The following is a 13,408-nucleotide window of genomic DNA, read 5'->3' on the forward strand; positions in this document are numbered from 1 at the left end:
TTTTGATAATATTGTTATAATTAACATTATAACCAAGGATTTATAATAATAAAATATAATTTATTACAAATTCAACTATAGATATCCTCATTATCATCAAAATTTTATGTTACACTTGATTAAAACAAAAAGATCAATATTATATCTACACATATTTGAATGCACAATTGAATACACAGCTAATAAGTTATTGTGTAATTAAATATGATTTTATCTTTAATTTAAAATTATCCAATTATATAATTATATATTAATTATTTTTTCAATTATATATTTAAAAGTATCTACACTATAAAAAATAAAAATAAAAAAAATGATGCTATTAACTTTCATATTTATCTAAATAGACACATCCCTAAAACTCTCCATCTAAGCGTTTGAAATGCTTAAATATTTAACAGCCCATCTATTACGGAAATAAATTTTTTTCCTAAAATTTCAATGACTTATCTCATTCTTTATTTATCTATCTTTTTCTGAATTTATATAACAATCAATTACATTTTGTTTTACAAAATTTTGCGTTGAAATTAAATCCAATACAACTATTAAATTATTGATGTTGAATGACAAATTGCTAAAATAAGAAATTTCACATTTATGTTTCTGAAGAAAATAACAAAATTCTCACGAGAAGTTGAATGAACCTAAAGCCTACATATCCTCCTCCCTTTCTTTCTTTCACAGAATAAATTGGAATAATCTATCTTTCTTACTAATCTACTGCTAGTGTATCAGTGGTTCACACAATACAAAAACTTGTCCAAAATGATACCCTAAATATCAAGCTGATCCAGACTAATCAAGTTTGCAGAATTCTGGATGAGTTCCTTCCGAGTGTCGACCTAAAAACAAGAATACAAGTAAGAACAATGTACACTTACATTGTTAATGCCAAAAGCTAAATAAGTGTTGTATGATGATGTTCAATAGCAAATAAACTCTAGGGGAGGATTCTTTTATAGATCTTGCATATTCCAACCCCAGCCCCAAAAACGAAGCAAAGGGAGTACAACACTATCATCCACAGTTTCTCAAACTGCAATAGTTTCCAAGTCAATCTACTTACCCGGGCACCCATAAGGGAGGAGAAAACAACATTTGCTTCTGCTGCATCCTCAACCACCAGTTGCTTCAGCAGTCTTTGTTGTGGGTCCAACGTTGTTTCCCACAGTTGTGCAGGCATCATCTCTCCCAATCCTTCATTGCACCCATGATGCACTAAATGGTTATTAAAACTTCAATAAAATTTCTTATGCAAACACACTTTCAGTGTACAGTTGAGATTAACAGTCTGCCCATGAACGGCTTGCCATTCATTACTGTCATAAGTTCAAAGAGGCATTTGCTAAAAGTTTAGACAGTCGATAAAGTGAAAAATAAAATAATATCAACTTTCTGTCAGAATCCCCATCCCTATTTTTAATTATTTAATATATTATACACTATCAGGTTTTATTTGTACAAGCAATTAAGGCACTTTATTGATTTTCCATGCAATTGTCAACTGCAAAAATTATCCTATTTATCATACCCTTGAATCTCTGAATATTGTATGAAACATTTGATGAGAAGGAACTCCGGAGCTTCTTTAGTTCTGCATCATCATAGCAGTAATGTACTTGCTTTCCCATCTCAACCTAGTCATTTCAACAAAAGATGAAGTGCAAACTGAAAAATAGTTCTTTTGGCATCATTTTGAATACATCTTACTAAGGCTAGGAAACAAAATTATACAAGAATACAAGAATGGACAAGTCCACAAAAAACAACAAACTGTTCCTAATCAAACCTTGTAAAAAGGTGGAACTCCAACGTAAATGCAACCTTCATCATATAAGGCTTTCTGCAACCAAGAATAACATTTTAACTTTTCTTCTAAACTTCATGCATTAGAAAGCAGGATTTCATTCTTTCTTCTTTATTGTAATCTAGAATACAACTTTCACCATTATCTACCTGATATCTGTAGAAAAATGTCAATAGCAAAGTTCGGATATGAGCACCATCTACATCAGCATCTGTCAAAATGATGATTTTGTGATAACGTAGAGCCTCTTTTTTAAAATCTTCTCCCTAAAACGAGAAGATTTTAAACACCACATATACATCAAGTGGTTAAGCCAGATAAACAGATCAACCAATACACAAAATAAAACTAACAAAAAAGGTCTTTACTTTAACTCCAAGTCCAAGAGCACGAATTAGATTTTGAATTTCTTCATTCTTGTACATTGCTGCCTCATCTTTTCTCTCAACATTCAAAATCTTTCCTCTCAAAGGCAGAATAGCCTGTGCAAAAATGTACCCGTTAACCATGTTACGCACACACACACTCTTTTGTTGTAATAAGATGAACCTGAAAAGATACTGTTAAAATACATAGAAAGTTGACTACATCCACTGCATTGTGCAAGCTAAAAGCGAGAATTTATGTTGGCACAACCAAAAAACAGACATACAAAAGAGGTTTATAAAAATGGCATTATCGATGAACATGAGTCAGGGTAATTGATGTAATCAATAGAGCATCCAATCTGAAGATTGAGTAGTTAAAAGACTGCATGCCTACTCGTGGAAAATTAGCTTATTCATAAGCTGCACACATCAGGTCCTCCTGTTTCAATGAATATATAGAATAAACCAACAAGCAAATGGAACAGTAATAAAAAAATGCGTGCTAAGATCACACTCCAGATTTTATCAATTCTCTCTGTATTGCACAATACTATTGAAGGAGTCTCCATTACAGTATTAATTATTGTTTTCAAACAAAAACCTTTTATCTGCACCACAACAGAATTCCACATCCTCATTCAAGAAAACAGATTCATTCCAACCTTTATGGGTTACGCTAACAGCAACTGAAATAAAAAGCTAAAGTGAGAAAATGATTCTATAAATGTATATTAGGTGTAATGGTATTTGGTCTCGATTTTTGGATTGCAATGGAAACCAATAGTAATGGTAATAATTTCTTTTTCTCAGGAATTCTTAGCTAGCCAATTTTATTTTATTTTTTCAAAAATGCACACAAACTACTTGCTATCAAAAGTATTATTTCTTGCATCCACTGAAAGACCATTACACAGCATTGGTGATGTACAGCAAGAGGAAGAACTACAGATAAAAGGAAATACAAGAAAAAAGGAATAAACAGAGACACAGGTGGCATAAAAGAACAAAATCAGATAGAAGACTACAAATTATTTAAAAGGAAATCAGAGGGTGCAGGAACTTGAAGAGAAAAACATCATTTCTTCCCAACTACCATTCATATGTTATGCCTTTAGTAATACCTGAAAGCGTCTATCACGGCCTTGTTTTGCACTTCCACCAGCAGAATCCCCTTCAACAATAAAAATTTCTGCAAACATTGGGTAATGAGTCACAAAATTACAACTAAGAATATGTCAAAATTCCATAATGAAACATTGTAATTTTCAAAGATGAATAACATAACATGTTTTTCACAACATTTGTCACCCTGAATTTTCACTTTAAGACCAACATTTATTGGAATCAAAATTGAGCAGTGATAGTTTTCCATTAAATAAATGCATGATGAAATAAATAAAAGTTGGTGTATCACACAAAACAGCTACCAGAAGAGATATATAAGACATCTTGACACCCCAAAAAATCTATAAAAGACATTGACAAAAGGCAATCCACAAACATCATGTCAAAAGCTAATATGGAATAAACTCACACAAGTACAGAAGCAGACATGATTGGTGTTTATGCAATAGCCATAAAACTGTTGGAGAAAAAAAAACCCTCATGCCAAAATTCCATACAACCCATTAGTGATTCTAAACCTTTTGATGAAACCTGGAAGACTTAGTTTCTTTCCATGTTACAACTCTTTTGGTGGGCTTTGGTTCATGGAAAATCAATGCCAGCAAGTGATCCAACTAAAATATCCTACGTTGAATCTATCTCCTTCCTCATATATGATGTCTAGAAAAAGGGTTGAGAGCTCTAATCACTTATTCCTTCTGTCTTTAGTAGCTTCGATGGGCCAGAGCTTGTTTAGAAGCTAATATATTTTTAGTCACCTAGGGCTCTTGTGAATCGCTGGCTAACATCTGAACATTTCTTCATTTTTTAATACCCTGGCTTGTTTAAAGGCTTCAAAATTATGGGTGAAGTAGTTGCCTCTGGAAGAGGAAAGAAAATCGCACAATTTGAATCAACTCAAGGACTATGCAAGGAAGACGGGATAATCTAGAGAACAAGAATAAGGAGAATACCAACAAGCATGAGCATGAAGTAGATAAATTAGGGTGACTCATATTTTCATCATTCAATAATCATCAAGTCTACATAAAACTATATACCAGGGCCCTATTTAGAGCGGCTAGTCCTAAACAAAAGAGAAATAGAAACTTCTGCTAAGAATAAAGTCCAACTGAAACAAGTAATAAGAAAATATTTTTCTAGATGGATAGATTCTAGATTCCAATAGCAGCTATACATGAAGATATGCAAAAGAATAGTGTATACACTAAGAAAAACTCAGGATCAGCAAAAAAATTCCGAGTTGGAACTATGAGAATATAGAAAAAGATATAAGAGTATACAGGACAGATTAAAAAAAATGCATTAAAACAGTTCTTCCAACTAAGCAAGCTGTTCATTATCTTGATAATATCAATTCATATAATAAATTTTTGATCGAACAACACCAGTTAGACAGTAAACAATAGAAGTAGAATCACAAAATGAAGATTGTAAGTATCTAATTACCTATAACTATGTAACCATAAATTGCAAATAGTGTCCTTCCATAAATGTAAAAGTGAATTCAATACAAACCAGATTCTTCAGGATTTGTGGATGAGCAATCAGCCAATTTTCCTGGAAGAGATGATGACCGCAATACACTCTTTTGCCTCACCAAGTCCCTTGCCCTCTTTGCTGCCAGAGCCGCCTAAATTATGGAGCAAAAACTATTAAGAAAACTTCACAGTTTACATTGAAATTGAAACAGAGATAATTTGAATTACAAAAGGGATAAGGGATACCTTGAGAGCACTTAAAGACTTAGAAAGGATTGAGTCAAGTACATCTGGATGCAACTCCAAAAATTCAGTAAGGTACTCCTGAACAGACTGATCAACCACTTTCCGCACCTCTGGATTTCCCAACCTTGTCTTTCAGTGATATAAAGCCATCAATGTCAGGCATCATCAATGAAAGGAGCAATTGCCAATGCTAGTATCAAATTGGCCAAAGCATCATAACAACCTGATACATGAGTACTGGAGGAATTATCGAGAACAAGAAAATACCTTTGTTTGCCCTTCAAACTCCGGATTTGGAACTTTGACTGAGATAATGCATGTCAATCCCTCCCTTACGTGTTCACCGCTTAAACTAATATCCTTATCCTGGAAAAGAACCACTACCACAATGAAAATGATGATCGCTTTTATCCTTGTCGTGTTCATGTCACAATTAATGTTTGCATGCACTGGACAGACGCTTATCAGATTTTCTTCTTGCAATGCATATTCGATTTTCCTCAGTAAGAGGAATATTCTCCCACTAAATCTCTTCCCAACATTTGCAACTCAAAAAGTTGGGACTTCAAAACACTTAATCAAGGGCAAAGATGGCTAAAGTATATAATCAAAAGTCATATCCCTTTTCTTGTCCCTTTTTGGCCGTAATTATTCAAATTCTTCCAGCTATTCTGACAATTAAAGACAACAGATACATATTGAAGAACACAACTAGAAAACACACCTTGACAATTTTTGATTTCTTCCCTAGATTATTGAGAGTTCTTGTCAATGAAGCCTTAACACCATCAATATGTGTGCCACCATCAACAGTACGTATGCTGTTAGCATACCCCAGCATCGTATCTGAATATGCATCAGAACACCTAATAGTGCAAGAAACAATAACAAAATCAAATAACTGCGACCACTCACTGATATTTTAAGACAGTTAATAATTTTATTTAAAATATATTAAAACAATAACAGTATTTTTCAAGTGATAACAACAAACTATATTTTGTACCTCTAAATCTAGAAATGATCTTCTAATGAATGTGGCAGTTATATTTAAAAGATGTTTTGTTAAAAAAAAGAAAAAAAGAATTAAACATGCAAAATCAAAATACGGAACTTTATATTTATTTGAGGAAATGTTTTATTTTGGAATTTCAATGTTTATGTCTAGTTATTACTTGTTTCAGTCAATTTTTTTTCATTAGATTGTTGTCACTTTGACCTTAGAGTCAAAATGATCTTGGGGTTCTCATTATGACATACAGATTCTTTAAATGAGCAGAAGTTTGCTTTTTTATTGGGTTCATATCACATCATCAACTCAAGGACTACAAATATTTTTTTTGATGATTTATGGAATATTTTATTAGATTTCTAACCAAATTATTTTTTTCTTTAAAGCATTAAATGTTTTACTTTTTATGAAGAATATCTTGGAAGATTCAAGGTTTATGGAATATATTATTTCCTTTTAAGTTCATTGTATAATAAAGAAAATTAGAATTTCAAATAATCACATAAAATTTTAATTTTTCTGGAATTTCAGGTCAGGCCAGGGATGTGGCTACCTAATATTTTAAGGGACACGGATGATGACAAGGATGGCGATCCCCAGCCAGGCCTGACCCGTTCCCATCCCTATATTTTAACCATGATTAAAGTTTGTACATAACAAGTGGAATTCCTCTGGAGGACTACTAAAATTTCATGTTATTTTTTTAATTATCTAAAAAATAAACATAATTTTTTTATGTAATTTTTTGAACCTATTATGACATCAAAAACAAACCAATGAAATAAAAAAATTCATTTATTTAGGAGAACTCAATCTTAAATATAAAAAGGCAGGGACTAAATAGCCATTTGCATTCTTCCTGTATGTCCTACATAACAAATTGCCCACATAATTAGCCACGGCCAACATAAATTTCAAATAGAAGATAACAACTTTTTAAAACTATACCAAACACAAGAATAGCATCTCATAAATTTTTAGGTGTAAAAAATAAAAAAATATAGAAATAGGTATATTTTATGCCTGCTATGATATCCTTTGTTTTACAACTTCTGCAACCCTCCATACCTATTTGAATGAATCACACAACATGCAGATATAATAGAAGATCCATCATATGTCAACTTAAGTAAATTTTGTATGTCGTTCTTTAACTGATAATTGTGAGGAAGACAGGATTTCTTAAGGAAAAGGAAAGCATTCAGCAAAACCACGAGAGAGAGAGAGAGAGTTTTTTACCACTGTAGAGCTAAATCAATTGTAACTCCATCTACTTCCTTTCTAAAGCCCACAACTTCATGAAGTGGTTTCTGGATCATTTAAGGTCAGTCATCATTAAATGCACAAGATAAATTTTCCAATCCAAATAAAGAAAAAAAAATGGGGAGTCTCAATGCTTTCTCTAGGCACCACATTTCCATATGCAAACATATTCTCACAAACTCAAGAAAAACTAGCCGACAGCTATGGTGCTTACGATCAATCTTGTACTTGAATAAGCAAGCCAGCCCCTCAATCCCAAGACTCAAAGGACAATAAAATTTATAAGAAAAGACAATAACACAAGCATATAGGGTTGCAGAGAAAACTTCTACCAAGGAACTAAGATACCAAAGAGACTTTAGTTGTAACCAAAACTGAAAAGTCCCTTTTTTTAACACTAAGGCTGGAGCCAAGCCACACTAACTCGGTCTCGAAAGTCAACTCAGCTTGGTTAGAATTCGTTTAAGTCAAACTTAAGCCAAAAAGGTTGGCTCATTTTTTAAACTGAGTCAAACTAAAGGTAAAGGAAATTTGACTTAGTTCAGCTAGCAAATCAAAAAGATGACTTGATTTGGTTCAAACTTGGCTCATGGTCCAATTCGAGTGATGTTAGACAATTATCCAAACGATGTCATTTTACTTATAATTAGGTAAAATGACATCGTTTTATCAATGAGTACGAATTCGAATATTGACCTAGCACAGAGCTTCAAACTTTGAATTTTGGGACCGAATCAAACTTAAACTACTTTTAACTTTGGTTCAACAAACTAGAACTGAACTTGAATCAAACAATTTTTCATTTAAGCCAAACTCAAACCAAAGGGTGTTTGAAGTCAACTCGATCACTTTAGCTCAACCTCTTAACAAATCCAAAACTATTTAAACTAATGACTAAAACTATTTAGATGCGGTAGAAGCTTTTCATCTCCTTACACTATTATCATAATTCTCAACCAGCCCTATATATAAATACATAGATTAGATAGTAAAAATCGCAATTATGTGTGTCCATCTTCCAAATATGCTACATTGTTGGCACCTAGACTCTGGCCTGTCATTATTGCATGTGGCATATTTGGCTAGCTGAAGTACAAAGAGATTCGAACTAGAATATAATCTTGGGTTAAAATTGTCTCCTCATTTACAAGAACAAAGACATGTTTGGTTTGTGATAAAATCATCCAAAAATTTTAGTTCAATTTCAATATTTTAGTAACCAAAACAGGTTTCATATAAAAATGACAAATTATTTTCAATGTAAAACATTATGTAATAAAAGAAAATAAATTTTATTTAAGAATTATGAATAATTTTTATGAATAAATCCAAAAATTATTTTTCAAAACATTTCAATCAAATTAAACCAATTGCTACATTCAGAAGAGTCCAAGCAAAAATGGTTCTTTTTGAGACATTATGTCCCTAACAAATGAGGATTTGAATTAAATCATAATGGCAAAGGTTTAGTACTCCACTTGGGAATGTAAAAAATTCCAGCTGAAAATGTTTGGTCAGTTGTAATTCCATTAATAAAATGAAAAGAAAAAGAACTTAGCCAGTAGCAAAAGTAGAATAAACTAAACAATACCTGACAAGACATGGAACAATACAATCTACAAAGGAAAGGCATTATAGGAAAAAAAAAGTACCTTTTCAGCATTTAACCATTTCACATATTCCACCAAACCTCCTCCATAGAAATATTCATTATATAGGTTCTTCTGTGGGTCCATGTCCTCCTTCCTAAGAGTGATTGTAAGCTGCAGTGATCAAGCGAGAAGAAAAAATAACATTTGAGATGCAAGGAAACAAAAAATGTTCAGACTGACAGCCAGCTATGAGAAATAGAAAATAATAAATGGCCAAAATAATTTTTCAAATTAAGAATAGATAGGCAAATATTTATTTCTTACAGAAACAACTACTGCAGATGAAAAGACCATAGTTGGCATAATTTTAAACAACAACATCACCTTCGGGTTTAAAAAAGCAAGCTCTCTGATCCTTCCAGCTATTGTATTGTAGTCAAATTGAATAGCATCGCTGAAAACTATAGAAGAAGTTCAAAGCCAACAACAAAGAAAAATGTTGATCACCAAATGTATAAGTAACACCCAAATCATGTAGAGAAAGAATATAATTTATTAAAGAGTCAAGAAAACCTTCTTTATCAGGCCAAAATCTTATGCGTGTCCCCTGGCAATCCTCTGAGTCAACAGGCAGCACATGACATGCCAGCGTTGTGATGGGCTTCCCACGAGAATATTTTTGCTGGTATTCCATTCCTTCACGCCAAACAGTAACTTCTAATTTCTGTAAGCAAGACATAATAGAATTACAAAAAATAACATCATAGAAGCTCATACCCAGCATTCATGTCACAAGGCAAAAGTAACCACATACAGTGACCTTAATTTGAAAGACAATCAACATTGAAAATTGTCACACACACACAGAGGCAATAGATGGTCAACTTCACCATTATCTGAAACAACTGTTACACTACTAAAATTCTCGAAGAGTATAATTTTCAAACACATCATCAAAAATAGTTGAGGGAATGGAAAGGTCAAGCGTGGACCCCTACCAGTAAAATAAAAGTATAACAATCTAGAAGTATGCCAGGGACATTAGTAAAATGAACCACACAACTAGACAGTCCAACAAACATAAGAAACATTCAATAGAATAGCAATAAAGAAACAGAACAAAAAAACTACCAAAAGAAGTCTGAAGTTGGATTAAACACACCTCAGATAAGGCATTGACAACAGACAAACCCACACCATGTAATCCACCAGATACACTATAACCACTACTAGAACCACCAAATTTTCCACCAGCATGTAAGACCTGCAAAGTATGACAGTATAGAGCAATTGAAACACAATTGAACATTTTAAAGAAATTACAATATAATAGTTTATCAATAATGAAAAAAAAATTGAAATCAAGAGAAAAGAAATTCTCTAATAAATATAAATTCAAGTTTCATCCAAAACTTGCAGGCATCTCTATCATCTAGATCCATCAGCACCAAAACGTTTGATCAACGTTCTTCCCAAATTCAACACAAAACAATATCTTAGAAAAGGTATGAATGAAACAAGGCAAAATTATGAGATTCAATCAAAAAATTGAAATATTAAGTGCTACTTCCCCATAATAATTCCAAACAGAAAATAACAATGAAATTTTAAGTTCTTTATAAATTAGATAGTAATGTTCAATCATACAAGGAATGACTATCAATCTTACAAAGGAAGCAAGTACCACGTCAATTCATTCCCAAACAGTGATGGTTAGGTGCTATAAATTTATGGGGTGACCAAGGCTCTAAAAAGCATTGGTATGAACTAGGTGCCAAACAAAATAAAATAAAAATTTCAGGCTTCAAACGAGCAAAGCAAAAATCTGGTGCCCCATATCTATTATTAAGCTCATCATTTAGACAATCAGACAGTATGTATGCCAACTAATATGGCATATTCATTCATTCATTCATTCATTCATTAAACAATATACCTAATAGAAAAGGTCTGTGGATTCATGAACAGTATTTAGTGACATGTCACAAAGAAAATGAGATCAGATGTTATCCTTAGTTGAAAGGTAAAATGAAAATGATCTTTTAGCAACAATACCGTCAATACAGTCTCCAAGGCAGATTTGTTTGTCACAGGATGCAAGTCAGCAGGAATCTGTAATGTACAATTAAAAAAACTAAGAAGTGAAATGGAAGGAAAACACAGTGAAAGCTAGAATAAATGATGCAAAGCTTTATGTAAAATTATACAAAACATACATTCGTATACAACAATAATGACCAGCATGGTACGTTAAACAAAGGAATGTTTACTAAATATGCTCTTAGGAAACTAATGGGAGGCATACTTTTGCGGCTTCTTATGCACAAGTAGATAAAAATCATATAGAAGTAACAATATTTGATTATTAGAATATGACCCAAAAGTACCTAAAAATGACCACAACATTGTGATGGAAAATACTTTTTCACAAGAAACAGACCACAATGAGATGATATCACATCAAAATTATTCTCTTGTAACATACATGCCCCCAACTTTGACTGCAGCACCAAAATTGAGTTAAGTTGAAAAACAAGCATAGTGGAATTGCTAGACATTGGAAATACAACTAAAAGAAATAAATGTGATAAATAAACAGAAAACATTATGAAAAAACACAAAAAGGAACCACAGAAAGAATCTCCAGCCTGACTGGTTGTCTTCTTGCCTCTGCTTTGACCAGCCCATAAAAGGCCAAGCAACTATTTCTTTGATATCTCAATAAACATCTGCCAAACAATGAAAACATTAACCATTCACTTTAGCAATAAAGAAAGACATTACATACCCCACGACCATTGTCGGTGATGCTCACAGAATTATCTGGAAGCAATGCAACTTCAATTTTTGAAGCATACCCTGCTTGGGCCTCATCAACAGCATTGTCCAATATTTCATAAACCTAAAGAAGCAAAACAGTTATCAAACCTTGTTTCTATTGACTAAGACATGCCTGACAAAGAGCTTACCAAATGATGCAAACCACGAGGTCCTGTGCTTCCAATGTACATAGCTGGCCTTTTCCTAACAGCCTCTAAGCCTTCAAGAACCTAAATATACAGGAAAATCGTGTGAATCTCCATTGTAAAAATAAAAAAAAAGATAAGGAGAAAACTTACCTGTATCTGTTCGGAACCATAAGGCTTTGAGCTGGGGCTTTCTTTAAAAGCTTCAGTTGTAATAGAAGACGACATGAATGCCCTCGGTGGGAAAACATTTTTTCCTATCCAAACTTGATTTGAAACCCTCCTCACCGGAACATTTATTCTGAAATATGACAACAGACAAGAAAATATTAAGCTTTCCCGAGAAACAAACAGTGAAAGAGGAAGAAGAGGGAAAAGAAACCTCGGCTTGGAGAAGAGCGCGGGGAAGCAGTGAGAGTTACAAGCGGAGAAACATCCAGAGGCCATAAAAATACGAAGATATAAATAAGGAGTTTTTACAAGAAGACGCGCCATCAAACGAACAGTAGAACAAGACAGACAGTTCTCTTCTTAAAAGATAAACCCTGCTAGATTTTATACAGTAAACGCTGGCAATTTTAACCTAAAAGCCGGATCCGCCCGCCCGTTGGACTAGTGGACGTTGCTTACACCCTATGCTTACTAAATTTTGTAGGTCAAAGTACTCTATTTTTAATTAATATAATAAATAATAAAATATATATACATATATTTATTTATTTTTAAAATATATATAAATAATATATCATTATATGATTATATTTTATTTTATTTTTAATTTAAAATTACTCAATTATTTGATAATATATATAGTATATACTTATTTATGTATTTAAAATTGGTACATATAATTTTATTATATGAAAAATATTATATAATTATATCCAATAATTTTTGGGACATTTAAGTACAATATTATTTTAGTGTTCTTTTATTATATTTAATAAAATATAATAATTATTTATATCTATCAATTTTTATCAAATATAATAATAATTTATACTATGTAATTTTCTAATTATTTTATCATTGCGCTATTATTTCATTTTTAATAATAAAATATTATTCAAACTAAACACACCTTAAATATTTCTTTGAACTTTTGAAACACCCCCTCCAGAAGTATCCATCTTTAACACTGATAAGTAAACTAAAGGGTAAAATAGTAATCTAGAGTGTTGTAAGTTGATCCATATTGACCGTGGACCAAAACATGTTAAAATTAAATAACATATAAACAATCATTCATAAGCCTAAAAACATTTGTGCATAGTATTCCACATCAATATGTTAGATAAGAGTCATACGAAATTTTAAACAAAACAAACGACAATTCACCCATAAGATGAATGTTTATTCGTTAAGTTATGCAAATTGTCTTTAAAAGTGGCACGTTATCATGATTTTGACAATATTTTACCCAAACGCATAAAAACGTTTAACCCTAAAGGAAGGGTGTGCTAAAGAGAGGAAATGTAACTATTCAATCTCCAGTTGTAGGCAACAGTTTTTAGAAAAGCATTCAAGACAAAAGTCATAGAGAGA

At 32.2% G+C, this 13,408-nt stretch overlaps 1 protein-coding gene across 1 annotated transcript; it reads right to left on the reverse strand.

Annotated features, from left to right (window-relative positions):
- Positions 1-574: 574 nt before the first annotated feature.
- LOC123205477 (DNA gyrase subunit B, chloroplastic/mitochondrial-like) lies at positions 575-12,440 on the reverse strand. Its single transcript, XM_044622427.1, has 21 exons — positions 12,246-12,440; positions 12,017-12,164; positions 11,867-11,947; positions 11,686-11,799; positions 10,953-11,009; positions 10,060-10,161; positions 9,471-9,621; positions 9,282-9,358; positions 8,958-9,068; positions 7,282-7,352; positions 5,755-5,896; positions 5,298-5,396; positions 5,031-5,159; positions 4,822-4,936; positions 3,300-3,367; positions 2,179-2,292; positions 1,960-2,076; positions 1,793-1,846; positions 1,535-1,640; positions 1,070-1,200; positions 575-845 (listed from the first exon to the last, which is right to left on the reverse strand). The coding sequence occupies exons 1-21, from the start codon at positions 12,356-12,358 to the stop codon at positions 777-779; spliced, it is 2,169 nt and encodes a 722-aa protein (XP_044478362.1). The 5' UTR covers positions 12,359-12,440; the 3' UTR covers positions 575-776.
- Between the last annotated feature and the right edge of the window lie 968 nt (positions 12,441-13,408).

The sequence above is a fragment of the Mangifera indica genome, unplaced genomic scaffold (genome assembly GCF_011075055.1).
Source record: "Mangifera indica cultivar Alphonso unplaced genomic scaffold, CATAS_Mindica_2.1 Un_0007, whole genome shotgun sequence".
Lineage (NCBI taxonomy): Eukaryota > Viridiplantae > Streptophyta > Magnoliopsida > Sapindales > Anacardiaceae > Mangifera > Mangifera indica.